This window comes from Sorex fumeus, unplaced genomic scaffold, assembly GCF_029834395.1.
Source record: "Sorex fumeus unplaced genomic scaffold, SorFum_2.1 ptg000015l, whole genome shotgun sequence".
Classification (NCBI taxonomy): domain Eukaryota; kingdom Metazoa; phylum Chordata; class Mammalia; order Eulipotyphla; family Soricidae; genus Sorex; species Sorex fumeus.
The window spans coordinates 23,545,673-23,571,263 of record NW_026606072.1 but is presented as its reverse complement, the minus strand read 5'-3'; the positions used below and the strand labels follow the sequence as shown (position 1 = coordinate 23,571,263).

Sequence of the window (25,591 nt, the reverse complement as noted above, 5' to 3'; positions counted from 1 at the left end):
AATAGTGGCATGATCTCTCAAGTCCAGAAAATTTGTCACAAAAGAGATTGACACACCAGATACTAACATCAGACTTAACAAAGATGCTCTGGCCAAAAGAATAGATTGTTCCAAGCAGCATCCGGGCAGTTGACCAGAAAACAGTGTGAATAAGAGTCACCAAACAAGCTCTACAGGTGGACTACTTTGTACTGATCACCTTTTTCGACAATCTCCATTGTGGATGACACTAACCAGTGATGACCAAATGAAGCTATAAAACCACAAAAACAACTCTCTTGTATAAGATTACCCTCTAGCTTTTCGAGCCATCATTTTCATCTAAATTGCCGTCAACCTTAAAACATACTGACTGGGATTGGGAGGCAGTTTTCCAAACACGCAGTGAGAGGCAAAAGAACTGCATGTGGCAAAGTGCTCCTTTCCCTCCCACCACCACAGGCCTCAGCCTGCTCACTGGCTTCAAAAACTAGGAAAAGAAACACCCTGTTACTATGCTTCAAGGCAAACCCAGTGCACTGAAGAGTGGAAATAGGCTTACAGGAAACTGGCCTGGAATTATCACCAGATAAGAATGGAAACGAAGGAGATATATTTAAGTTTAATTCTCAAACTTATGACGTGCTCTCTGATACAAAGAAAAGAGACATAAATCAAAGCAGGAGAGAAGGCAATTAAAGAATGTGGAGCAGATGTCCATTGGGTTCGACCAGAGATATAGTTGAAGGTTTTTTTAAGGTGAAAGAAGAAAGAGGGAGAAGAAAAACGTCCGAGTCAAGTCTCATTTCTGAGGTCTCAGGAATGACCATACATACTGACCTCATGATTTGTTTCCAGCCTCAGAAATGTGGCGAATAAATTTGATCTTAAGCCACCAGCCTGTAGTGTTTCACTACGGCAGCCCGCACAAACTAATAAAAGGGATGACATATGACATACCCGAGGCTGTGTTTACTCTACCAAACACATCTAGCATGGCAGCCACAGCTTAGACTACTGCCAGTTAAATTTACAGTAGTCTGTTTTCATCCTACAGGAGCCACAATTTTGGTTTTAGCTTTTGTCTTTTGAGGGAAGGGTAGTAATATTCACATTAGATTGGGAAATGATGTTTCATTTATTTACTATTGTGGCTGGAGTTAAGGGGGTTTCAAAGGCTTATTCTTGGCCTCTTCTATTAACTTCTTATCCTAGAGTCTTAAAATCCAGTACAGATTTTAGAAAAGACTGGATCTTTATCCCAAAGATCTCATTCTGAGACCAAGCAACTACTGAATTTGTGTCTAGTTGAGGACAGCTATAACGAGCTACAAATGTGTTTGTTTTGCTTGGAATACTTATGTCTACTGCGAGCACTATTACTCACTTGGCCTCTATCATTTCAGGTCATCCATATAATCAGTGAGTCCCGACTTAGAGAAGAAAGCCATCATTGAACATTTTAGGAATGCTGGTTCCTCTGTCACCAGCATACTTTACTGATTTCATAAATGTGTGTCTTGTACTCTCCCGTGGAACATAGCTTAACATTTTCTGATAAGAGATTTTCTGGGTTTTGCTAATATTTGATTATAACCCACTCAAATGTCTCATTCTTCTATTGTATTTCCCATCACCAGCCTTGGCAGTTTATGCGTGGGCTGTTTTTTTTCCATGTTTCTCATAGTTGTCACACTAGTATAGTTATGCCAACTCTGTGAGTCCTTGTGAGATATTAGGATTTGTTGGAAATCTATTTGTTCATTTAGATAGCAAAAAATGCACAGTTATCATACATACTGATCATTCACAGTTTCTGACTCATCATGTCTAAAACCTTTGAGGCACTTTAGATGATAAAAAAGAGTCTCTTGTTATGTTAATTAAGATAACCTTGTGGAACTCCAAAGAATTAGGAACTGGATGCCAAGGTAACCAGCATATATAGGGGCGATGCCATTAATTTCCACCTCCCCTCCTATTTCCAGAGGGAAGAGCTGGACGTGAAAGGTTGAGATTCACTGCAGTGGCAAACAATTGAATAGATTAGGCATAAATAACAAAAGCTTCGTAAAGCCCCAAAGATAGAGTTCAAAGAGATTCTGTGTTGGTGAATAACATGGAGATTTGGAGAGCAAGGTTTAGCAAGAGAAAGAGCATGAAATTTCTGAACTTTTGACCATATGCATTTCTCTTGGTCTTGAGTGAAATCTTTCAAATGGTTGATATGGTGAATATGAGTTATGTGAGCTATTGTAGCAAGTGATTCAAACCTAGGGAAAGGTCCTGGGAGTTTCTGATGTATATAATCTGTTGACTGGAAGCATAGGTAACATCTTCTGGGCTGTGATTGATATCAAAAGTTTCTACTGATGATTTTGGTAGCCTAAACCCTAAACCTGAGGGATATTATTCTTTCTCTTAGTAGATACTGTTATAGATGAGTTAAATTCAGGCAACTAGTTAGTAGGTTTGAGCATGCTCACAGATGGACATGGACACACACACACAGACACACACAGACACATACAAATTGAGTCCAACACACCAACATTTCTTAACTAGATGTTAATCCTTTATCATAGAAGAATGAGTATTTTCTATCATAAAAACTCTTGTTCAAACTATATTTCTCTACTTTTTTTTCCCAGTCAGGAACTCCGATAATCCAATCTCATCTGTACTTCTGCAGGTATATGCTAGAAATGAAAGTCCTCTTCCCAAGTTCTATAATTGCATCTTTGGGCATCATGGTTGATCCTATTTTTACATTTCATGCATGAAGGTATACTTCAGATCATGTATGTCTGTGACTTATTAGATTGCATAAGACTGTTAACGATAGGTTCAAGTTCTTTTAAAAGTAGCATTTAGAGAATATCCATGCATATAGATGTTGCTACTCAAATAAAAAAAGACCCAATGAGTGGTGGTTTTTCAACTTAGTATCTGACAATATGAAGCATTACAACATGTTTTAAAAGTTGGTGAAGATTTCCTAACATACACTAAGATGAACTTGGCATAAGAGTGCTAAATCCTGACCAAGGTAAAGCAACTTGAATTTGAAGAAATATATGCTTATCAATCCACCAGTGTGAATGATTTTATCACTGCTAGTAGATTACCAGATTACCTACTGATTTTTGCTCACCATGTTCTGTCAGCCTGTTCTGATTAATGTAGGAAATCAATGTAATGCCTATTTTAGTGATCCAAATTATAGTACCTTCATGAATCATACCCATAAATATTCCAGTATTTATTGTATACATCTTCATATTCTTTCAATTTTAGGGGCATTGGTTTAACCCTTGTTAAACTAGGACTAATTCCTGATGTTCCATTTTCCCTAAACAGAATGAACATCTCCAAATGCAGCAGTTATGTGTACCTATGTAGAAAACTCAACATAAAGAATGACCTGGTACCTGAGCTGCGCAGGAGGAAGAGAGCAGTGTGGAATGCCTTCAAGAGCGTGGAAGTTATTAAGAGGACGATGAACCTCCAGCTCCAGACACATCTTTTCAACTCCACTGTTCTTCCTGCACTAACATATGCCTCAGAGACCTGGGCCCTACGAAAAAAGGGTGAGAACGCTATTCGGGTCTCCCAAAGAGGAATCAAAAGAGCTATGCTTGGAATATCACATTTCACTCAAGTGAGAGAAGGAATCCGGAGTTTGGACCTCTGTTGACGATGAAGACGCTGTCTCATTTGCCAAAGTGTCAAAAATCAGATGGGCCAGACATGTAATGCCATTTAGAGATGACCGCTGAATTAGAGCTGTTTCTGACTGGATTCCACGGAACGTCAAAAGAACACGTGGCTGCCTAACTACAAGATGGTCAGACTTCTTCATCAAAACCCTGAACAAACAGTTTAAGGCTCTCTGTGTTCCTGGAGCAAGCAGAAGCCATTGGGTTACACTGACATTCGACAGGGACGAATGGAGATGTTACTGGTGCCCCCTCGAACAAATTGATGATCAACGGGATGACAAGTGATACACGTGATACAAGTGATTTAACCCTTAGGGAAAACTATAGTATGAATGCAAATTAAGGAAAATTATAATTGCCTTTGTAGATCACATATAACTTGGTCTTTTGCTAGTAGGACCTAGTTCTTCATAAGGAGAAATAGAAGCTGTCTCTACTGGTGAAAAATATTCTATGGGACTAGGGATTTTAGAAAATTTAAGTCATCAGTACCTTCCCAACTTTCCCCATTATAACTATCATAACTCTCTCTTTCTCATAAATATGTGTCCTTCTACATAAAAGATAAATAGACTCTTCAAATTAAATTCATTGTGATAGTCAAGATTTCAAACTCTTAGTTTGAAGTTGTTAATGGAAGTGCTATTTTTCAATAGATATGAATTTCTTATTCCTTAAACAGATACTCGAGCCAAGATTTCAAAAATTTAACCTGATCATTTTTCCCCTTAGGTTCTCCAGAACAGTGGAAAAAAAGCAGTTTCACAGACCACATGTGGTTCTGTGGATGGAACTCAGGTCAGCTGCATGCAGGTGTCCCACCCACTGTAGTATTTCTTTGACCCTCATAGACCTTGATTTCTTAAATTTTGTAGTCTGTTCTTCTTCACAGTACTCGGCATCATAGGTGTTTCCACTTATAATATTCACTCTAAATGATAATTGAATTTTTTTTTCTGTTTTTGTGGTTACAATATTCTAAAAAATAACATAGTACTTTCCTTTAGCTTTGGACACATTCTCTCTGCCTTTCCCCTTAGTGAAGGAGTCCAGAACATCTCAGAAAATTCTCTGGAAAAATTTCACATTTACATTTTAAATGCATCCTTTCCATTCATCTGACACATTTTTGTATTTTGTGGCTTTTAGTGACTAATAAATTAATTCACACTGGCTATCTATTTTTTAAAGGAAAAGACAATATTAAATAAGCTAGAGAAGAAGACTCAAGTTTATGAAGCCATAGATATCAATGGTAAGCTTTGTCATTGAATGACTTCAATAGACAATGCTATTGCTGTTACTGCCACCACAAATATTAGATGGCAGAAATCCACATTAAAGATATTGACAGCACTGATGATACTTTTGCTTCAGGCAACTAACCTTGAATTCACTGTAATTCACAAAAAATCAGGTGCCTCAGCTATCATGATGTAGTTGCAAAAAGTGAAAGAGCTCCAAAACGCCTAATACTTCTTTCTGCTACATTATGAATCAAGAAGCCAAATGTGTGCATGAGTGACAGAAGTTAGGTCAAATGCTTCAATTGCTATTGTTATAAAGAGAAAACTGAAAATATAAACAGTTCTCCAAATGGAAATGTCAAAAACATGGCAAATACATACAGTATTTCTTATTGGTGAATTGTCTAATAATTTTCCTATCTATTATCTGCTTAGTTTTGGTAATAATTTTCCCTAACATACCTTTTGCCTGTGACATTATTTAGCATTACCCTGTAGCTCTGTCCTCCTGTTGTTCATCAATTTGCTCGAGTGGGCCCCAGTAACATCTCCATTTGAGACTTGTTGTTAATGTGTTTGGCATATTGAATATACCACAGGTAGCGATAGCACAGTGAGTATGGCATTTGCCTTGATTCGATTCTGCCTTGTCAGTAATCATATTCAATTGCAGGTTTGATTCCTCTGTCCCTCTGAGAGAGCCTGGAAAGCTACTGAGAGTACTCTGTCCCCATGGCAGAGCCTGGCAAGCTACCCGTGGCGTGAAATTATTTAATCATTAAAAATTATCAGGTTACCAAATTTCAACAGAACAGTGGGACAAAATCCCATAACAATAATCTCTCTCAATGTCAGTGGGCTAAATGCACCAATTAAAAGACATAGAGTGGCAGGATGGGTTAGAAAATTGAACCCAACATTCTGCTGCCTGCAAGAAACACATCTCAATAGTCAAAGCAAACACAGACTCAGAGTCAAAGGCTGGAACACAATCCTACAGGTAAACAGCTCCCATAAAAAAGCTGGGGTAGCTATCCTAATATCAGACCACATCGATTTCAGAGTGAAGAAGGTCATAAGAGACAGTGAAGGCCATTTCCTATTGATCAAAGGATCTGTACAACAGGAAGAACTTACAACAATAAATGTATATGCACCTAATGAGAGACCAGCAAAGTACTTAAAACAACTACTCATAGATTTGGAAAAAGACATCAATAGCAACACAATACTAGTGGGAGACTTCAACACTGCTTTGTCACCTCTTGATAGATCAACCAGACTCAAGCTTAGCAAGGACATACTTCATCTGAGGGAAACAATGGAAGAAAGGAACTTAGTAGATATATACAGGACACTTCATCCACAAAAAGCTGAATACACATTCTTCTCAAGCGTACATGGAACATTCTCCAAGATAGACCACATGCTGAGCCACAAAACATGCCTCCATAAAATTAAGAAGATAGAGATTATATCAACAATCTTCTCAGACCATAATGTGCTGAAATTAGAAGTAAATCACACACAAAAACAGAAAACTAAATCAAACACCTGGAAATTAAACAGTGCGCTATTAAACAACGAGTGGCTTAGACAGGAAATTAAAGAGGAAATCAAAAGATTCCTAGAAACAAATGAAAATGAGGACACGAGTTACCAAAACTTATGGAACACAGCAAAATCGGTCTTAAGAGGAAAGTTTATAGCTCTACAAGCATTCCTCAGAAAGGAGGAGCAAGCCCACATAAATAAACTAACCTCACAGCTTAAGAACTTGGAGAAGGACCAACAAAACGAGCACAACCTTAACAGGAGGAAGGAAATAATAAAACTCAGAGCAGAGAATTAAGAGATGGAAATCCAAAAAACAATCCGAAAGATCAATGAAACCAAGAGCTGGTTCTTTGAGAAAATTAACAAGATCGAAAAGCCCCTAGCAAAACTCACAAAGAAAGGGAGAGAGAAAACCCTAATAAACCGAATCAGAAATGAAAAGGGGGTCATCACAAGAGAAACTACAGAAATTCAAAGGACCCTCAGGGAATACTTTGAGAAGCTTTATGCCACGGAACATCAAAACCTCGAGGAAATGGATAAATTCCTAGACTCCTACAGACTCCCAAGGCTGAACCAAGAAGACCTGGAATACCTGAACAGACCTATCACCATCAAGGAAATTGAAATGGTAATAAAAAGTCTCCCCAAGCACAAAAGCCCTGGCCCGGATGGATTCACCAGTGAATTCTTCCAAATCTTTAAAGAAGACTTACTCCCAATCCTCTTTAAGCTTTTCCACAAAATTGAAATATCAAATACACTTCCGAACAGTTTCTACAAAGCAACTATCACACTGATACCAAAAGCAGACAGAGATAACACAAAGAAAGAGAACTACAGGCCGATATCCCTGATGAACACAGATGCAAAGAACCTCAACAAACTACTAGCAAATAGAATCCAACTACTCATCAAAAAGATCATACACCATGACCAAGTAGGATTCATCCCAGGGATGCAAGGATGGTTCAACATTCGGAAATCAATCAACATAATCCACCATATCAACAAAAGAAAAGATAAAAAGCATATGATCATATCAATAGATGCAGAGAAAGCATTTGACAAGATCCAGCACCCCTTTATGATGAAAACCCTAGCCAAAATCGGTATAGAGGGGACTTTCCTCAGCATAGTTAAAGCCATCTACAACAAGCCTACAGCAAGCATCATCCTCAATGGGGAAAAACTGAGAGCCTTCTCTCTAAGATCAGGGACGAGACAAGGATGCCCACTCTCTTCACTGCTGTTCAATATAGTACTGGAAGTACTTGCAATAGCAATTAGGCAAGAAAAAGATATTAAGGGCATTCAGGTAGGAAAGGAAGAAATCAAGCTCTCACTATTCGCAGATGATATGATACTATACTTAGAGAACCCAATAAATAACCTCCACCAAAAAACTCCTAGAAACAATAGACTTGTAAAGTTGCAGGCTATAAAATCAATACCCAAAAGTCCATGGCTTTCCTATACGCAAACAGTGAGAGAGAAGGAAGCTACATGAAAAAAACAATCCCGTTCACAATTGTGCCCCAGAAAATCAAGTACCTACGAATCAGCTTAACTAAGGAAGTAAAGGACCTGTACAAAGAAAACTACAAAACGCTACTTCAGGAAATAAAAGAGGACATGAGGAAATGGAAAGATATCCCCTGCTCATGGGTCGGGAGACTTAACATTGTCAAAATGGCAATACTACTGAAAGCACTGTATAAATTCAATGCAATCCCTATAAGGATACCCATGACATTCTTCAAAGAAATGGAGCAAACACTCCTGAAATTTATATGGAACAATAAGCCCCCACGAATAGCTAAAGCAATTCTTGGGTAAAAGAAAATGGGAGGAATCAACCTCCCTAACTTCAAACTTTACTACAAAGCGGTAATAATCAAAACAGCATGGTACTGGAACAAAGGCAGAACTGCAGACCAATGGAACAGAGTTGAGTACACTGACATCTCCCCTCAATCATATGATCATCTAATCTTTGATAAAGGTGCAAGAAATGTGAAGTGGAGTAAGGAAAGCCTCTTTAACAAATTGTGCTGGCATCACTGGATGGCTACATGCAAAAAAATGGGCTCAGAACTCTGCCTAACACCATGTACAAAGGTAAGATCAAAATGGATTAAAGACCTCAACATCAGACCAGAAACCATAAGGTACATTGAAGACAAAGTTGGCAAAACCCTCCATGACATTGAGGCTAATGGTATTTTCAAAGATGCCATGCCACTGGCTGAGCAAGTGAAAACAGAGATAGATAAATGGGACTATCTTAAACTAAGAAGCTTCTGCACCTCCAAAGAAACAGTGACCAAAATACAAAGACAGTCTACAGAATAGGAAAGAATATTCGCCGAATACACACCTGACAAGGGGTTGATATCAAGGATATACAAAATACTGGTTAAACTCCACAAGAAGAAAACATCCAACCCCATCAAAAAATGGGGCAATGAAATGAACAGAAACTTTCTCAAAGAAGAAATCCGAATGGCAAAAAAGCACATGAGAAAATGCTCTACATCACTAATCATCAGGGAGATGCAGATCAAAACCACAATGAGATACCATCTCACACCTCAGAGACTGGCCCACATTCAAAAGAACAAAAGCAACCGTTGCTGGCGCAGATGTGGCGAGAAAGGGACACTCCTTCACTTTTGGCGGGAATGCCGACTGGTTCAGCCCTTTTGGAAAACAGTATGGATGTTCCTCAAAAAATTAGAAATTGAGCTCCCATTTGACCCAGCGATACCACTCCTGGGAATATATCCCAGAGAGGCAAAAATGTGTAGCCGAAGTGACATCTGCACTTGTTTGTTCATTTCAGCACTCTTTACAGTAGCCAGAAACTGGAAGAAACCTGAGTGCCCAAGAACAGATGACTGGTTAAAGAAACTTTGGTACATTTACACAATGGAGTAATATGTAGTTCTTAGAAAAGATGAAGTCATGAAATTTACATACAAGTGGTACAATATGGAAAGCATCATGCTAAGCGAAATGAGTCAGAAAGAGAGGGATAGACATAGAAAGATTGCATTCATCTGGGGGATATAAAATAACAAAATATGAGATTAATACCCAAGAATAGCTGAGATCAACACCAGGAGGATTACTCCATAGCTTAGAGGCCAGCCGGGTATTCTAGGGGAAAGGACAGTTCAGATAGAGAAGGGAGCACCAAATGGAGGGTGTTTGGAGGATCCTCCCAGGAGGGGAGATGCAGGTTGAAAGTAGACTGGACTGAACATGTTTGCCACTCAATGCCTCTTTTACTGATCATAACACCCAAAAGGAGAGAGAGAACAAAAGGGAATGCCCTGCCACAGTGGCAGGGGGGGATGGGGAGATGGGGGTGGGGGGGATATTATCCATGGTGGTGGAAAATGGGCACTGGTGGAGGGATGGGTATTTGATTATGGTATGACCGAAATCCAAGCACAAAACTTTGTAAATCTACAACTGTACCTCATAGTGTTTCACTAATAAAAAATAAATTAAAAAAATTATTACGTTACCTGATTAATAATTTTTTTGAAAAATAGCTTTTGTCATACCGAGGAAAGACATTTTTTTTTGTTTTCAGAAAATGAAAATGTCTTCTTGCAGTACTTTTGCTGTCTTTTTAAAATGTTTTTAAAATGTGTTTGTAAATTTATCTTATTAATGATGACTCATCTTCTGCCAGAATCAACTATCATTTATTTTATTTTATTTTATTTTATTTATTTTTTAAAAAAATTATTAGTGAAACACCATGAGTTTCAGTTGTAGACTTACAAATTTTTGTGCTTGAGTTTCAGTTACACAATGATTGAATATCCATTCCTCCACTGGTGCCCATTCCCCACCTCCAATACTCCCAGCATCCCTCCCACCGCCCCCCCATCCCACCCAACCTCTGTGGCAGGGCATTCCCTTTTGTTCTCTCTCCCCTTTTGGATGCTGTGGTTTGCGGCAATGAGTGGCAATCATGTTCGGTCTATAGTCTATTTTCAGCATGCATCTCTCATCCTGGACGTGTCCTCCCAACACCCTTTACTTGGTGCTCCCCTCTCTATCTGAGCTGACTTCTCCCTCAGCATGTGCGGCTGGCCTCCAACCCATGGAGTGAAACTCTTGGTACTTATCTCAGCTATTCTTAGGTGTTAGTCTCCTATTTTGTTACTTTATGTCCCCCAGATGAATGCAATCTTTTTATGTCTTTCTAACTCATTTTGATTAGCGTGATACTTTTCATGTAGTACCACTTGTATGTACTTTTCATGACTACATCTTTTCTAACAGATTCATAGTACTCCATTGTGTAGATGTACCAAAGTTTCTTTAACCAGTCATCTGTTCTCAGGCACTCGGGTTTTTTCCAGATTTTGGCTATTGTGAATAGTGCAGCAATGAACATAGAAGTGCAGATGTCATTTCGACTATACTTTTTTGCCTCTCTGAGATATATTCCCAGGAGTGGTACTGCTGGGTCAAATGGGAGCTCAGTTTCTAATTTTTTGAGAAATATCCATACTGTTTTCCAAAAGGGCTGAACCAGTCGGCATTCTCACCAGCAGTGAAGGAGAGTTCCTTTCTTGCCGCATCCACGCCAACACCAGTTGCTTTTGTTCTTTTGGATGTGGGCCAGTCTCTGTGGAATGAGATGATATGTCATTGTTGTTTTGATCTGCAAATCCCTGATGATTAGTGATGTAGAGCATTTTCTCATGTGCCTTTTAGCCTTTCTGATTTCTTCTTATTAGGGAAAGTTTCTGTTCAATTCATCACCCCATTTTTTGATGGGGTTAGATGTTTTCTTCTTGTAGAGTTCAACCAGTGCTTTGTATGTCCTTGATATCAACCCTTTATCAGATGGGTATTGGGTAAATATACTTTACCATTCTGTAGATTGTTTTTGTATTCTGGTTATTGTATCTTTTGAGATGCAGAAGCTTCTTAATTTAAGATACTCCCATTTGTTTATCTCTGTTTCCACTTGGTTGGTCCGTGGAGTGTTGTCTTTGAAGATACCATTAGCCTCAATATCCTGGAGGATTTTGCTGACCTTGTCTTCAGTGTGTCTTATGGATTTTGGCCTGATGTTGAGATCTTTAATCCATTTTGATCTGACTTTTGTACATGGTGTTAGGTAGAGATCTAAGCCCATTTTTTGCATGCTGTTGTCCAGTTATGCCAGCACCATTTGTTGAAGAGGTTTTCCTTGCTCCACTTCACATTTCTTACTCCCTTACCAAAGATTAGATGTTCATACATTTGAGGTTGTGTGTATAGATATTCCAACCTGTTCCATTGGTCTTTGGGCCTGGCTTTGTTCCAGTACCATGCTGTTTTAATTATTACCGCTTTGTAATAGAGTTTGAGGTTGGGGAGGGTAAGGCCTCCCCATGTCTTTTTCCCAATAATTGCTTTAGTTATTCGTGGGCGTTTGTTGTTACATATGAATTTCAGAAATGCTTGATATATTTCTTTGAAGAATTTCATGGGTATCCTTATAGAGATCACATTGAATCTGTATAATGCTTTCAGGAGTATTGCCATTTTGACGATGTTGATTCTTCCTATCCATGAGCAGGAGATATGTTTCCATTTCCTCGCGTTCTCTTTTATTTCATGGAGTAGCGTTTTGTAGTTTTCATTGTAGAGGTCCTTTACTTCTTTAGTTAAGCTGATTCTGAGGTATTTGATTTTCTGGGGCACAAATGTGAAGGGGATTATTTTTTTCATGTCACTTTCCTCTCTCTCATTGTTTAAATATAGGAAGGCCATGGATTTTTGGATGTTGATTTTATAGATTGCAACTTTACTGTACAAGACTATTGTTTCTAGGAGTTTCTTGGTAGAGGATTTAGGATTCTCAAGATATAGTATCATATCATCTGCGAATAGCGAGAGCTTGATTTCTTCCTTTCCTACCTGGATACCTTTAATGCTTTTTTCTTGCCTAATCACTATTGCCAGTACTTTCGGAACTATGTTAAACAGAAGTGGTGATAGTGGGCATCCTTGTCTTGTCCCTGAACTTAGAGGAAAGGCCCTTAGTTTTTCCCCATTGAGGACAATACTTGCCATGGGTTTGTCTCAGGTGGCTTTGACTATCTTGAGGAAAGTTCTTTCAAAACCCATTTCGGTGAGAGTTTTCTTCATAAACGGGTGCTGTATCTTGTCAAAAGCTTTCTCTGCGTCTATTGATATGATCATATGGTTTTTATCTTTACTTTTGTTGATATGATGGACTATGTTGATTGATTTCCAAATGTTAAACCATCCTTGCATCCCCAGGATGAATCCCACTTGGTCGTGGTGTATGATCTTTTTGATGAGTTGTTGGATTCTATTTGCTAATATTTTGTTGAGGATCTTCGTATCCGTATTCATCAGGGATATTGGCCTATAGTTTTCTTTGTTGATGGTGTCTTTGTTTGCTTTAGTTATTAGGGAATTATGTGCCTCATAGAAGCTGTTTGGGAGAGTTTCTGTTTTTTCAATTTTCTGGAAAAGCTTGAAGAGAACTGGCAAAAGGTCTTCTCTGAATATTTGGAAGAATTCACTAGTGAACCCGTCTGGGCCTGGGCTTTTGTTTTTTGGTAGACTTTTGATTACCACTTCAATTTCCTTGATATGAACGGTTCTATTCAGGTATCCCAAGTCTTCCTGGTTCGGTCTTGGGAGATTATAGGAATCCAGGAATTTATCCGTTTCTTTTAGGTTCTCTTGTTTTGTGGCATGCAAACTCTCAATATAATCTATGATGATCTTTTGAATTTCATTGGTTTCTGTTTTAATGTCCCCTTTTTCATTTCTGATTCGGTTTATTAGGATTCTCTCTCTTTCTTTCTTTGTGAGTCTTGCTAGTGGTTTATCGATCTTATTTATTTTCTCAAAGAACCAGCTCTTGGTTTCATTGACCTTTCGGATTGTTTCTTTGGTTTCCATGTCATTAATTTCTGCTCTAATTTTTATTATTTCTTTCCTTCCACCAATTTTGGGTTTCTTTTTTTTTTCTAAAAACTTGAGCTGTGTGGTTAGGCTATCTATGTAGGCCCTTTCTTCTTTCCTTAGGAATGCTAGAAACACTATAGTTTTTCCTCGGCTTGGCTTTAGCTGTGTCCCATAATTTCTGGTAGCTATAGCACAGCGGGTAGGGCGTTCGCCTTACAAGCGGCCAACATGGCCGACCCGAGTTCGATTCCTCCGCCCCTCTCGGAGAGCCCGGCAAGCTACCGAGAGTATTCGATATGCCAAACACAGTAACAGCAAAGTCTCCGATGGAGACGTTACTGGGCCCGCTCGAGCAAATCGACGATCAACGGGAGGGCCTTTACCTTTACCTTTACCATGTCTTCATTCTCATTTATTTCCAGGTATCTTTTGATTTCGTCTTTGACTTCCTTCCTGACCCACTCATTGTTGAACATTGAGTTGTTTAATTTCCAGATATTTTATTTGTTTTTTGATGTCTTTGTATGATTCGCTTCTATCTTGAGCACATTGTGGTCTGAAAAGATTGTTGATACTACTTCTATCTTCCTGATACTATTGAGTTATGTTTTGTGGCCTAGTACGTGGTCTATTTTGGAGAATGTTTCGTGTGCACTGGAGAAGAATGGGTATTCTTTTTTGGGGGGTGTAAAGCCCTGTATAGGCGTATTAGCCCTCTCTCTTCTAGTTCTTCCTTCAAAGCCAATGTTTCCTTATTGAGTTTTGTTCTTGTTGACCTATCCAGAGGTGATAAGGCGATGTTGAAGTCTCCAACTACTATTGTGTTGCTAGCAATGTCTTCCTTAAAATCTGTTAGTAGTTGTTTTAAGTACTTAACTGGTCCCTCATTAGGTGCGTATACATTTAAGAGTGTGATTTCTTCCTGTTGTATGTATCCCTTGATAAATAGAAAGTGGCTTTCTCTGCCTCTTCTAAATTTTTTCAACCTGAAATTTATGTTGTCGGATACTAGTATGGCCACCCCAGCTTTTTTGAGGGAGCTGTGTGCTTGCAGGATTGTTTTCCATCCTTAACTATCATTTATTTTAGAATTTCATTGTTGCTTCTTTATTTTGGGAAGAAAATAATTTAGTCATTTAAGTTCATTATTCATCTGTTGATTAAAGAGTTCTGACTATTTCTCATATTTCAAGCTACTTCAAGAGAGTGGCACTAATGAAAGCAATGTAGAAAATTTAGTAATAAGTAAATTTAGTTATCTGAATATTTACCTGATGGAAGTAAAGATTTCAGAGCAAGGATAAATCTCAATTCATGCTCTTTCATTTTAGAGATGAAGCAATTTATATAAGAAAAAATCAAAGATGTCAAAGTACTGATGACTAAGATGATTAATATTTCATCTCAATCATTGCAATGCCAGGGAGGGGTTGAAATGGTATCAGAGGAAATTTTCCACAATAAATTATTTGAAAGTCTGATTGGAATTCATGCTTTGACTTTATGCAGTTTTATATCAAAATAGAGCCACAAAATATATATTTTACTTGAACTATTTTGGCAAATTTTGAAATAAAACTTAAATTTTTAATGAAAGAAAATTTCATTAAAAATTTCTACAACTAGGTACTTGGTTATCGATGAATAGTGATTTCCTCAATCTTCAACAGTCTTGGTGACATAGTTTTAACAGCCTGCTGGGTGATCAGCAAAGAAATAAATAAATAGGTGAGCTGTAATTCTGGTCTGGATTCTGATACAAAGCTGTTCTTTATTCCTTCTGAAAGATTAAAGGTTGCCAGGGAAATGTTTAGTTAATAAACTTAGGTATGATGTGTTAGGAAGTTCTTGGCCAAGAGGAAAGGCAGAAGGATTAGACTTTCTCAATGAAGATGGCATAAGAAAAAGTAAAACTTCTGCATGTGGCTGACACAACTTCACATATTCACCTTGTTTAAGAGAAAATTCAGATGCAGCAGCTTTGAAAATCAGCACTATAGCTTCAGCTTTCTGTGAACTTGGAATAATCACTTTCCCACTCCAAAATCTTCTCCTATAAAATTTGGAGATAATATATATCTGCCAATATGTAATTGTGGTGGTGGAAAAAATTGGTAAAATTGCAAGCATATGTGAATGCTCACTGTAGTTATTTTGTTGTCACCGCTAGTTTTAGTGCTGCCATTATGGATTTCACAAGAACAACTTTTGCTTGATATAATTTTGTATAAAATGCTCCTTTATTTTTCACTGTGTCTAGTGCATTGAACCTCAAAAAAATACTAAGATATTCTAATGTCTTAAGTATAAAACAAATGTAGCCAAGTAAAAATACACAGGAAGCTGTTTTTGTTGTTGTTGTTGTTGTTTTTATTAAGTAATAAAGAGAAGAAACTCTTTTGGATTATGAAAGCCCAGGGAGTCAGTTTTTCTACCTTCCATTCATTCATTTCCATTCACAATAGAAACCACTGTGATACATTTTAGAAGAGCCTGGGTTAGAAGTCCAGCTAACATCCTGATCTCTGGATCTGCATCTTCTCAGATTTAAAGGTTTTCCTTCCTCTGGTAAAATATTTCAAGGACAAAATGTATTCTGTTGTTGTTGTTCATATTTAGACTTGCCACAAACCCATCAAAGACAAACGGGTTATCTCTTGCATCTTTCCTCCATTGAGAATGCCTACCTTGTCAAAATAGCATAAAACCAAGCATAGGGAAATTGTAAACAGAATTTCCTTTTAGATTTTACCTCTGGCAGTCCTAACACTAGACTTCTAGAAACTAAAGTTTTTTTTTCCATGAGGAAGTGATAGTTTATTTCAATTAGTAGTTATGGTCATCAAGAAGGGACAAGAACAACCTTACCAATTACCTGAAGCCACAGAGTAGGCTCAGAGCCAGATATGGGCCAAATTTTTCAGTTTGTCTTTCTTTCTACAAGGTAAGAGGAATATTACGTTTCACCAATAAGTTCTTTTTCTGTATCTCTTAGAATATTCTTGTTTACAGACATGGAGTCTATTTCTCTATCCAGTTTCCTAATACTGGGAAATGTAAAAAAAAAGTTCTTTCCATCCTTTACACTATAACAATAACAAGAACAAACACCACCCCTCCCCCTTAAAAAATAAATTCCCATGTAAAAGCTGAGAATTGAATAAATATTTCATCAAATAAGACATACAGTTAGCAAATAGGCTTGTGAAGAAAATGCTTATCATTACCTACAAGAATGACCAGTATAAATGGAGAAAAAGGAATCTTCACACACTGTTGATAGCAATGTGACACAGTTGAGACTCTATGGAAAACAGTATGGAAATTCCTTAAAATATCGAATGTAGGGATCAAGAAGCTGGCTAAGAGGGCTAGAATATATCCTTTGCAACTGAGAGCCTCAGGTTTGTTCTCGGCGCTGCATATCCTCCGAGCATCACTGGGATGGCTCCTGAGAAACACTGGCTTTGGCGCCCCAAATAATAAATATAGAAATACCATATGTTCCAGAAATTCCATTTTAAGTATAACCAAGGAACAAAAATACCAATCCAGAAAATATACGTGCAGTTATGCTCATTGCATCTTTATTTGTAATAGCCAAAATATGGAAACAACCCAAGTGCCCAAGGTGAGTAGACAGATGATATAACATATATGTACCATGGACTACTGCTCAGCTATTAAAAATTTATAAAATTTGCTTAAATATGTAGCTTAGCAGTAGAGCATTTGCTTTGCACTGTGAGAATGGTATAACCCCCAGTACCAGATACATATACAAATCTTGGAATTTGCTACAACCTGGGTGAAACTGAAGGGAACCATGCTAAGTGAAATAAATAAGAATAAGGAAGATAAATACTGGATGTTATTATTTATAAATGTTATGTGAAGAAACAAAGAGAGGTAATAGATAAAGATAAACCAAAACAAACCCTTATACTGTGACTGGGAATTTGCAATTACTGACAAGGCAGGGAGAAGTGGACTAAAAAGGTTGAAGGGTTGAAGGAATTCATTGGACTGTGGTACTTACGTAATGGGCATGATTCAGTAATATACATTTAAAGAGATGTGAAATTATACACCTAAAGATTATTCAGTTTTATAAAATTCAATTTTAGAAAGATAAAAAGGTTACAAGTTAAAAATATAAGCTGGGAATAAACATATATTTTAGGAAAAAATAGTATCCATGAAGTTTAAATATAAACAACAAGCAAGAAAATTTTGAAGAGATTATAGGAATTTGTTCTATTATGTATCAAAATACAATAGGAAGTCATGAACAGTACAGGAGCAATCCAATGGTTCAATGAAGTAAAATTGAAAGAAAAAACATTATACATACACATGAGAACTTGGTGTGACTGTTAGAACCAAAGTACAGCCATTTTCAGTGTGAACCAAAGAAGTGAAGTCATTTTGCTTGTTAGTAGACAATTTGCTATTCTGTATAATTATGCAACTGACAGCTGAACTGGGCATGAACCTGAGACCACATCTTGGGAAAGGGAACAAAATGAACAAAATTTACAATGCTTGCAGATAGTGCCAGCCAATCAGTAATCTAGTGATCGGCCATGCATGGAAAGAATAGAACAAAGGGGCACCCACAGGTGGCAATAACCAATCAACTCACAGGTGAGTTAGGGAGAAAGAACAATGTGGTTTTAGCGTACTTAAACCCTTGCCCACAGTTGGGGACCCTACTCGACTATTTCTCTGTGGGGTGCCGCCCTGGCCTGGCAGGTCAGTCTGTAACACACTCTGTCTCTGTCTCTGTCTGTCTGTCTCTTTCTTCTCTCTCTCTCTCTCTCTCTCTCTGTCTCTCTCTCTCTCTCTCTCTCTCTGTAATGAATCTCCTTAATAAAACCTTTGAAAATCTTTGAACTCATTAAGGGTGGCTTGTGTTTGAATCACAGACCCTAACGGTGACTAAGTATGATAGTTCATAATAATGAGTAACTGAAGAAAATTTAAATAAATTTAAATTTATTTGAGACAGTAACAAGTCTCACAATGTTACTGGGCCCGCTCAAGCAAATTGCTGAACAACCGGGTGACAGTGATTATAATAGGGCACTGCTAAAAGTAGATCAGTATATAAACCAATTCTTGACTGAACCCTATATAAATTATTTCTGATTCAGAGTCAGGGTCCTTGTCAAGACTCCATTGTATTGGATGAGACTAATTGTGTTGGATGAGACTAATTTATTATTTATTTTAATGCATTTTGATCCTATCATATGTATTACATTAAATAATAAATTCCAGAGAGAGTTCAGTTTTAATAATAAACTGTGAAATTGCTCAAAAGTTGTACAAAAATTTGAAATTTTTTTTTTTAGTTAGGGAAGAATTTTATATGTGCGAGGGCCAAACCAATGCCATGACAGGCTGCAGATAACATTAAGTCTCAACTAGACCTCAGTTTCTGTTTTCCCAGAGCTGCACTGCAGTTTCTGGTAACCTCCCAATTGCGTAATTCACCTAGATAAGACACTGGGCAGTTAGATCTGGCCAGTCATGAGGGGTCACCGCATCCTTCTTGGAAAGAACCCCAAACTGTTACTGGTACCTGCTGTCTGTCTAATTGCTGACCACTATTGTAATAGGGCGGGCTGGAGTGATAGCACAGTGGGTAGGGCATTTTCCTTGCACACAGCCAACATGGCTGACCCGAGTTCGAGTCTTTCGCCCCTCTTGGAGAGCCCGGAAAGCTACCGAGAGTATCTTGCCAGCACGGCAAAGCCTGGCAAGCTACGCGTGACGTATTCAATATGCCAAACACAGTAACAAGTCTCACAATGTTACTGGGCCCGCTCAAGCAAATTGCTGAACAACCGGGTGACAGTGATTATAATAGGGCACTGCTAAAAGTAGATCAGTATATAAACCAATTCTTGACTGAACCCTATATAAATTATTTCTGATTCAGAGTCAGGGTCCTTGTCAAGACTCCATTGTGTTGGATGAGACTTGGACCCTAGCTCGGGCTAGTGTTGGCTCAGGCTAGCAATAAATTTCCTTTGTTTTTGCATTATCATGTGTAGACTTGGTCTCCACAATTGGGGATCTGAAACTTGGGCACAACAATATGCATTAAGAGTACAGAAGAAGAGAGGAATTTTACACTACATCGATTTACTTATTCATTTATATTTTGGCAATACCAGGTTTAAACCCAAGACCTCACACGTGTACAGCAAATGCTTTACAACTAAGCCACATTCCCGTATCTCAGCAAACTAAACTTAATTACTTACTTAGGCATTGTGATTTACAATCGTGCTACTATTTTTAGTTTACAATGCTACTGTACCACACCCACCATCAGAATGACAGTGCCTCTCCACCAGGATCTCTACGTATTTCTCACACACCCACTCCTACTCCCACTTGGCAGCTTCAGTTCTGTTGTCAGAATCTTTGGGCTTGTTGTCATTTGCCATTGTCTATTCCTTTGCTCTGCTTCTTTATTCTTTGCATATCAGTGAGATCATCCTTCTTCTTCTGATACTTCATTTAGGTTGACATCCTCTAGTTCCAAAGAACTTATTAAAAATGCAAGATTTTGACTTTTCTCAGAGGTGAGTCGAATTTCATTGTGTATGTATTTATCTTACAACCTTTTAATTTTATTTTTATTGAGCTACCGTAGGGTACAATAGTATTAAAGTTGTTATTTTGTAGTTCCAGAACTACTTCTTTAACCAACCATCTGATTTTTACCACTTGGGGTTTGAACAGAAATTGGCTATTGGACATAGTACCGCAGTGAATCAAACTCTATGCTTATCTTCACGAATTAATGGTGTGTGTGTGTGTGTGTGTGTGTGTGTGTGTGTGTGTGTGTGTGTTGGGACTAGATACCAAGGAGTGGAATCATTGGCTCATATTCCTGTTTCATTTTCGATGTTTTTTAGATGCTTCTACACTGATAAACATGGAGGCTGAACCAAGCAAAAGACCACAATGGAGAGATAGTACGGCAGGTGGGCATTTGTTTTGCATATGGCAGACTCAGGTTTGATCCCCAGCATCCTATGTGATTCCTCCCATCCTCTTTTTTCATAGAATCACTTTGAGTAATCAGACATTTTATGATTACTTATAAATTTTTGTAGTCTTTATTTTATTTTCTTGAAGAATGGCATAGGAATTTTTATAGAAATAATATTAAATTTGCATAGTGCATTGGGTGGTAGATTGGCAATTGCAACAGTGTTAAACCTACAAACAAGGAATTTATATTTTCATTTCCTAGTGTTTTCTGTTTCTTTTCCTTGGAATTTCTTATTAGATGAGAGCTGGACCTTATTTTTATAGTAATTCATAGTTCTCATTGAATATGTATTTCACCTCCTTTTCAGGCACTTGATTATTTTTAAGTACATTTGCAAGGGAATTTTATTTTATTCTGTTTGATGTTTGCTTGGTTTGAGGATCACACACGTAGGTGTTCAGGGCTTATTTTTGGTACTGTGCTCAGGGATCATTCTTGCAGTATTGAGGGACCATATGGGGTGGTGGGAATAGAACCTGGATGAGCTACAAGCAAGGCAAGTGCCTAACCTGCTGTACTATTTCTCCAGCCACTGTAATGGAGTTCAGAAATTTGTTCTTTCTCTTCTAAAATGGTTTGCTTATAAAAATGCGACAGATTTCTGTGTATTTATTTTGTAACTTTTTTTTTCTTTTTGGGTCACACCCGGCGATGCACAGGGGTTACTCCTGGCTCTGCACTCAGGAGTTACTCCTGGCGGTGCTCAGGGGACCATATGGGATGCTGGGAATCGAACCCGAGTCGGCCGCGTGCAAGGCAAACGCCCTACCCGCTATGCTATCTCTCCAGCCCCTATTTTGTAACTTTTAACTTCACAGGATTCTTTTTAAAAGAATTGTTTGGCAGTCTTTTAGGTGTGTGTGTGTGTGTGTGTGTGTGTGTGTGTGTGTGTGTGTGTGTGTAGTATCATGTTATCTATGAATAGTGGTAGTTTGACTTCTTTTGCATTTTGAATCTCTTTAAGATCTATTTCTTGCCAAACAGTTGTGCGGAAGGCTACTGATACTGTTTTGAATAATAGTGTTGAAAATTGTCATTCTTGTCTGTGTCTCATTTTAGAGGAAAGATTTCCTCTAAGTATACCACAAAGTATGATTTTAGCTTTGCATTTTCCTTTACTTATATTAAGGCAAGTTTCCTGTGTGTATATGTGTGTTTTATTTTTATTTATTTATTTTTTGTTTGGAGGCAGCACCTTACTGTGCTCAGGGCTTACTCATGGCTCTGCACTTAGATATCTCTCCTGGTGAAGTGTGGGAGTCCATTTGTGATGTTGGAGATTAACCCAGATAGTCCACATGCAAGTTAAGTTCCCTACTTGCTTACTAGCTCTCTAGTCCAACATGTATGTGTGTTTTGGGGAGAGATTTCAAGGGTTGGGTCATGCCCAGCCATGTTTAGTAGCTATTCCTGGGTCTGTGCTTAGGAGTGACCCCAAGCAGAGCTCAGGGGACCGTATGTGGAACCTGGGATTCAACCTCTGTTGGCCTCACTGGAAGGTTTAATAGTGTCTTAACCCCAGTACTCTTTCTCTCTCTCTGATCCTGAGGTGAGTACCTTTAGGTTGAAAGATTTTTTGTTTTGTTTTTAAAAATAATAAACAGATATTATATGATTTTATATTATACTTATATTATATTGAATATTATATGATTTCTATGTATCTATTACTATGATTATATTATTTTACTCTTTTCTTTATGTGCTCCATCATATTGATTAATTTGTATATATTGAGCCCTTCTTATCTTTCTGAAGTAAATCGTACTTGATCATGATGCCTGAACCTTTTACTGTAGTGTTGAATACAGTTCACTAAGATTTTGTTGAGAATTTTTGCATCTAATGTAGTTGATCAGATTTTTTTTTTGCTAATCTCAAAACACCACAAATTTCATTCAATGAATTATATATTTAACTCTTGCATGGACCGTGAACAAAAAGAACAGATTAGAGTTATAAGTTAAAAAAAAGAAAAGAAAGAAAGAAAAAAATTGCTTGGAGACAACCTAAAAACTAACCAGTACGTTTGTTCAGATCATGGGGTTCATGAAGCAGTCAGATACAGAACAGTGCTGTGGGATCTCAGCGTTTTCCAGAATTTGGAGAGAATAAATTGCATTCTCCATCTGTCTATGACTCTACAGGACTCTTTAGCCAAGGGAAAAGAGCTTAATTTTCTTGGCAAGGTTCTGAAAAAAACACTGTTAAAGTACTGACCCCTTTATTAGCCAAGCAAACAAGTCATGGTGTGAGTCTAAGCAAATTGGCTCCTTAGAGCTGGCCAAGAATCTGGAACAGTTTGCCACAATGATAAAGTCAGTAAGGCTAGTCTAAGCATCTTCTACAGAACCTGAATGACAGCATTACTGACACATGGAATTGTGCTATCTTCTCTAGGTTCTCAATAATATGGGTTAAGATAGTTCAATATTGGGCTTGGAGCAATAGTACAGCGGGTAGGGTGTTTGCCTTGCATGTAGCCAAACCATGTTTGATTCTCAACATCCCATATGGTCCCTGAGCACCGTCAGGAATAATTCCCGAGCGCAAAGCCAGGAGTAACTCCTGTGCATCGCTGGGTGTGACCCAAAATGCAAAAAGTAAATAAATAAATAAAAACTCCATAATGTTTAGGGTCCTGTGAAGAATATAAATGTTCAACCACTTGTCCAGAAAGTATAAAGAAATACCATCATATACTTTAGATCATGAAGCATTTGCCATTATTCTGTGATCTCTCTCTTAACTTTCTTCTTCATTTGCCATGTAATGCTGTAAGACAAGTAAAATTTTCTTTTGTTTTGGGACTACACTCAGGGTGCTCAGGGTTTACTCTTGACTCTGCTTTTAAGAATCACTCCTGCTAGAGCTCTGGGGCTCATTTGGGTTTCAGGGATTGAACCTGAGTGGGCTTTGTTCAAGGCAAGTAAGCTACCAGCTTTACTATCATTCTGACCATAAGGAAAACATTTTTAGCTGCTTGAAATTTTGAGTCCTTTTTGTATTGTGTAATATTAGAGTGAATACAAATGTTAAGAACATTTATTATACACGTGAAATCACTAAAATATTTAATTTATGTTTCATAATTAATTTTTACAGTTATATTTTGTTCTTATAAGATCAATAGAAATGGTGTACAAAAGTTACTCAGCTGTTTTTATTTCACTTCTTGATATATGCGCTTTATACCAGTTACTATTTTAGGATTATTAGTGAATCAGGTGGTCTGAAAGAAAAAGGAACTAACTCTGCCTTATCTATCCAATTTTTGTATGTCTTACTTTCAGCATAGGTGGTTGGTCAATACAAGAAAAGAGATGTAACCAGGTTATTTGCATTTCTGAGAAGGTTGTTGCTTTCTTTTGCTCTTATTCAAACTAGTTCTCATTCAAAGGAAAGAGTGGCCTCTAGGGGATGCTAGTGTCCTGCTTCCCTTAGTTGGAATTAAGAAACGACTATACTCTTGCTTCTCACTGAATGCCACAGCATGGTAGATCTACTGCAACTTTGCTTATGAAAATAAAACAGACCTTGCAAATACTACTTGAAAATGAGATGTTAGTGATTGGCAGGGGACATTTTTGAGTGTATGTGCATGATTTAATTATTAATTATTTTGAGAGCCCGGCAAGCTACCGAGAGTATTCGATATGCCAGACACAGTAACAACAAAGTCTCCAATGGAGACGTTACTGGGCCCGCTTGAGCAAATCGACGATCAACGGGAGGGCCTTACTTACTTACTTACTTACTTGATAGGTCAAATGCCACCCAGAAAATTCAAATATGTAGATAAAATTCTTAATTTTTTTTTCTTTTCGGGTCACCTCCGGCAATGCACAGGGGTTACTCCTGGCTCTGTACTCAGGAATTACTCCTGGTGATGCTTGGGACCATATGGGATGCTGTGAACAGAACCTGGGTAGGTCGCATGCCAGGTAAACACTTTATCCGCTGTGCTATTGCTCCAGCCCCAAATTCTTAAGATTTTGAAGGTGGTGGGACTAAAGAGATTAGATAGGTTGCTTGCCTTGCCTGTGCTCCCCTTGCATGTGGCAAATCCTGGTTTGTTCTCCAGCACCTATGTGGTTCCCCAAGCACAGCCAGGAGTAAGACTGACCATCACCAGTTATCTAAAAGACAAACAAACAAAAAAGTCAAAATAGTGAGAGCAGAACTAAACCAAGAATAAACTATTTCTGTTTTTGAAGATCCCTTCATTTGTTTGAGATCTAAGTTCCTGATCTCAACTACCCCTCCCTAGTTAACTATAGCTAAATGCCCATCCTATGGGTGCATCCAAGATAAGGGTTCATCCTATGGGTGCATCCAATATAAGGGTTGGGGTGAAATGTGCAGGAGTCTGGACTCAAAGCCAGCAGGAGAAACTGGATAGCAAGTAGAGGAAACAGTGAGAATAAGCGCTTGGCCATTATCCTCGTCACCTCAAACTTCTTCCTTTGACTACAGGAGGTGAAGTTCCCATTGGAGGCTTCTCAGACCTCACAGATCATTGGCCAAGGGCCAATGTTACCCTGTGATAGAACTGTTGCCTCTTGTAGATGTTTTCCAGGTTACTGAGGAGCGGCTTGCCCATCACATCTGGATCTTCTCCACAAGGTTCATATCCTCTCTGTTCTGCATATGATGGCTGCAGTTGCAATGCAGCATAGCTGAGATCTCTGAGGCTTTTAGAACACATCATTCTTCTTGACATCCTTGAAAACAAGCTTATCAGTCACCACAAACATCCTGTGTAACTTCCGAGACCGGGAGTTGATTTCTTTTCAAAGGTCCTTTGTGTCAGACAACATCTTAGTGACCTCTTTCTTCTGCTTCTAGATTCTGTTTTACTGCATCTGTCAAAGGTCTGTCAGTCCCACCCTCTGTTGAGCTGAAATCTTTCCACAGCACCCAAGAAAGTGCTCTGCACCCCATGGCACATCAGGTTTACCCCCAGGTCTTGACAAGGCTTCTCTTCTCCATAACAGAGTTCAGTGCCTTATTCCACATGTTCCCCAAACCACTGGATACAGCCTGGG

General features: G+C 38.2%; 1 protein-coding gene across 1 annotated transcript in view; it reads right to left on the bottom strand.

The window, feature by feature from the left end:
* EMB (embigin) overlaps window positions 1-25,266 on the bottom strand; it is an 86,963-nt gene extending 61,697 nt beyond the window's left edge. Inside the window, exons 1-2 of the mRNA XM_056112032.1 lie at window positions 25,084-25,266; window positions 24,670-24,682 (exon numbers count right to left, since the gene is read on the bottom strand). Coding sequence (XP_055968007.1) covers window positions 24,670-24,682; window positions 25,084-25,266 — 196 coding nt within the window. The remainder of the gene's footprint in view (window positions 1-24,669; window positions 24,683-25,083) is intronic.
* Window positions 25,267-25,591: the final 325 nt, after the last annotated feature.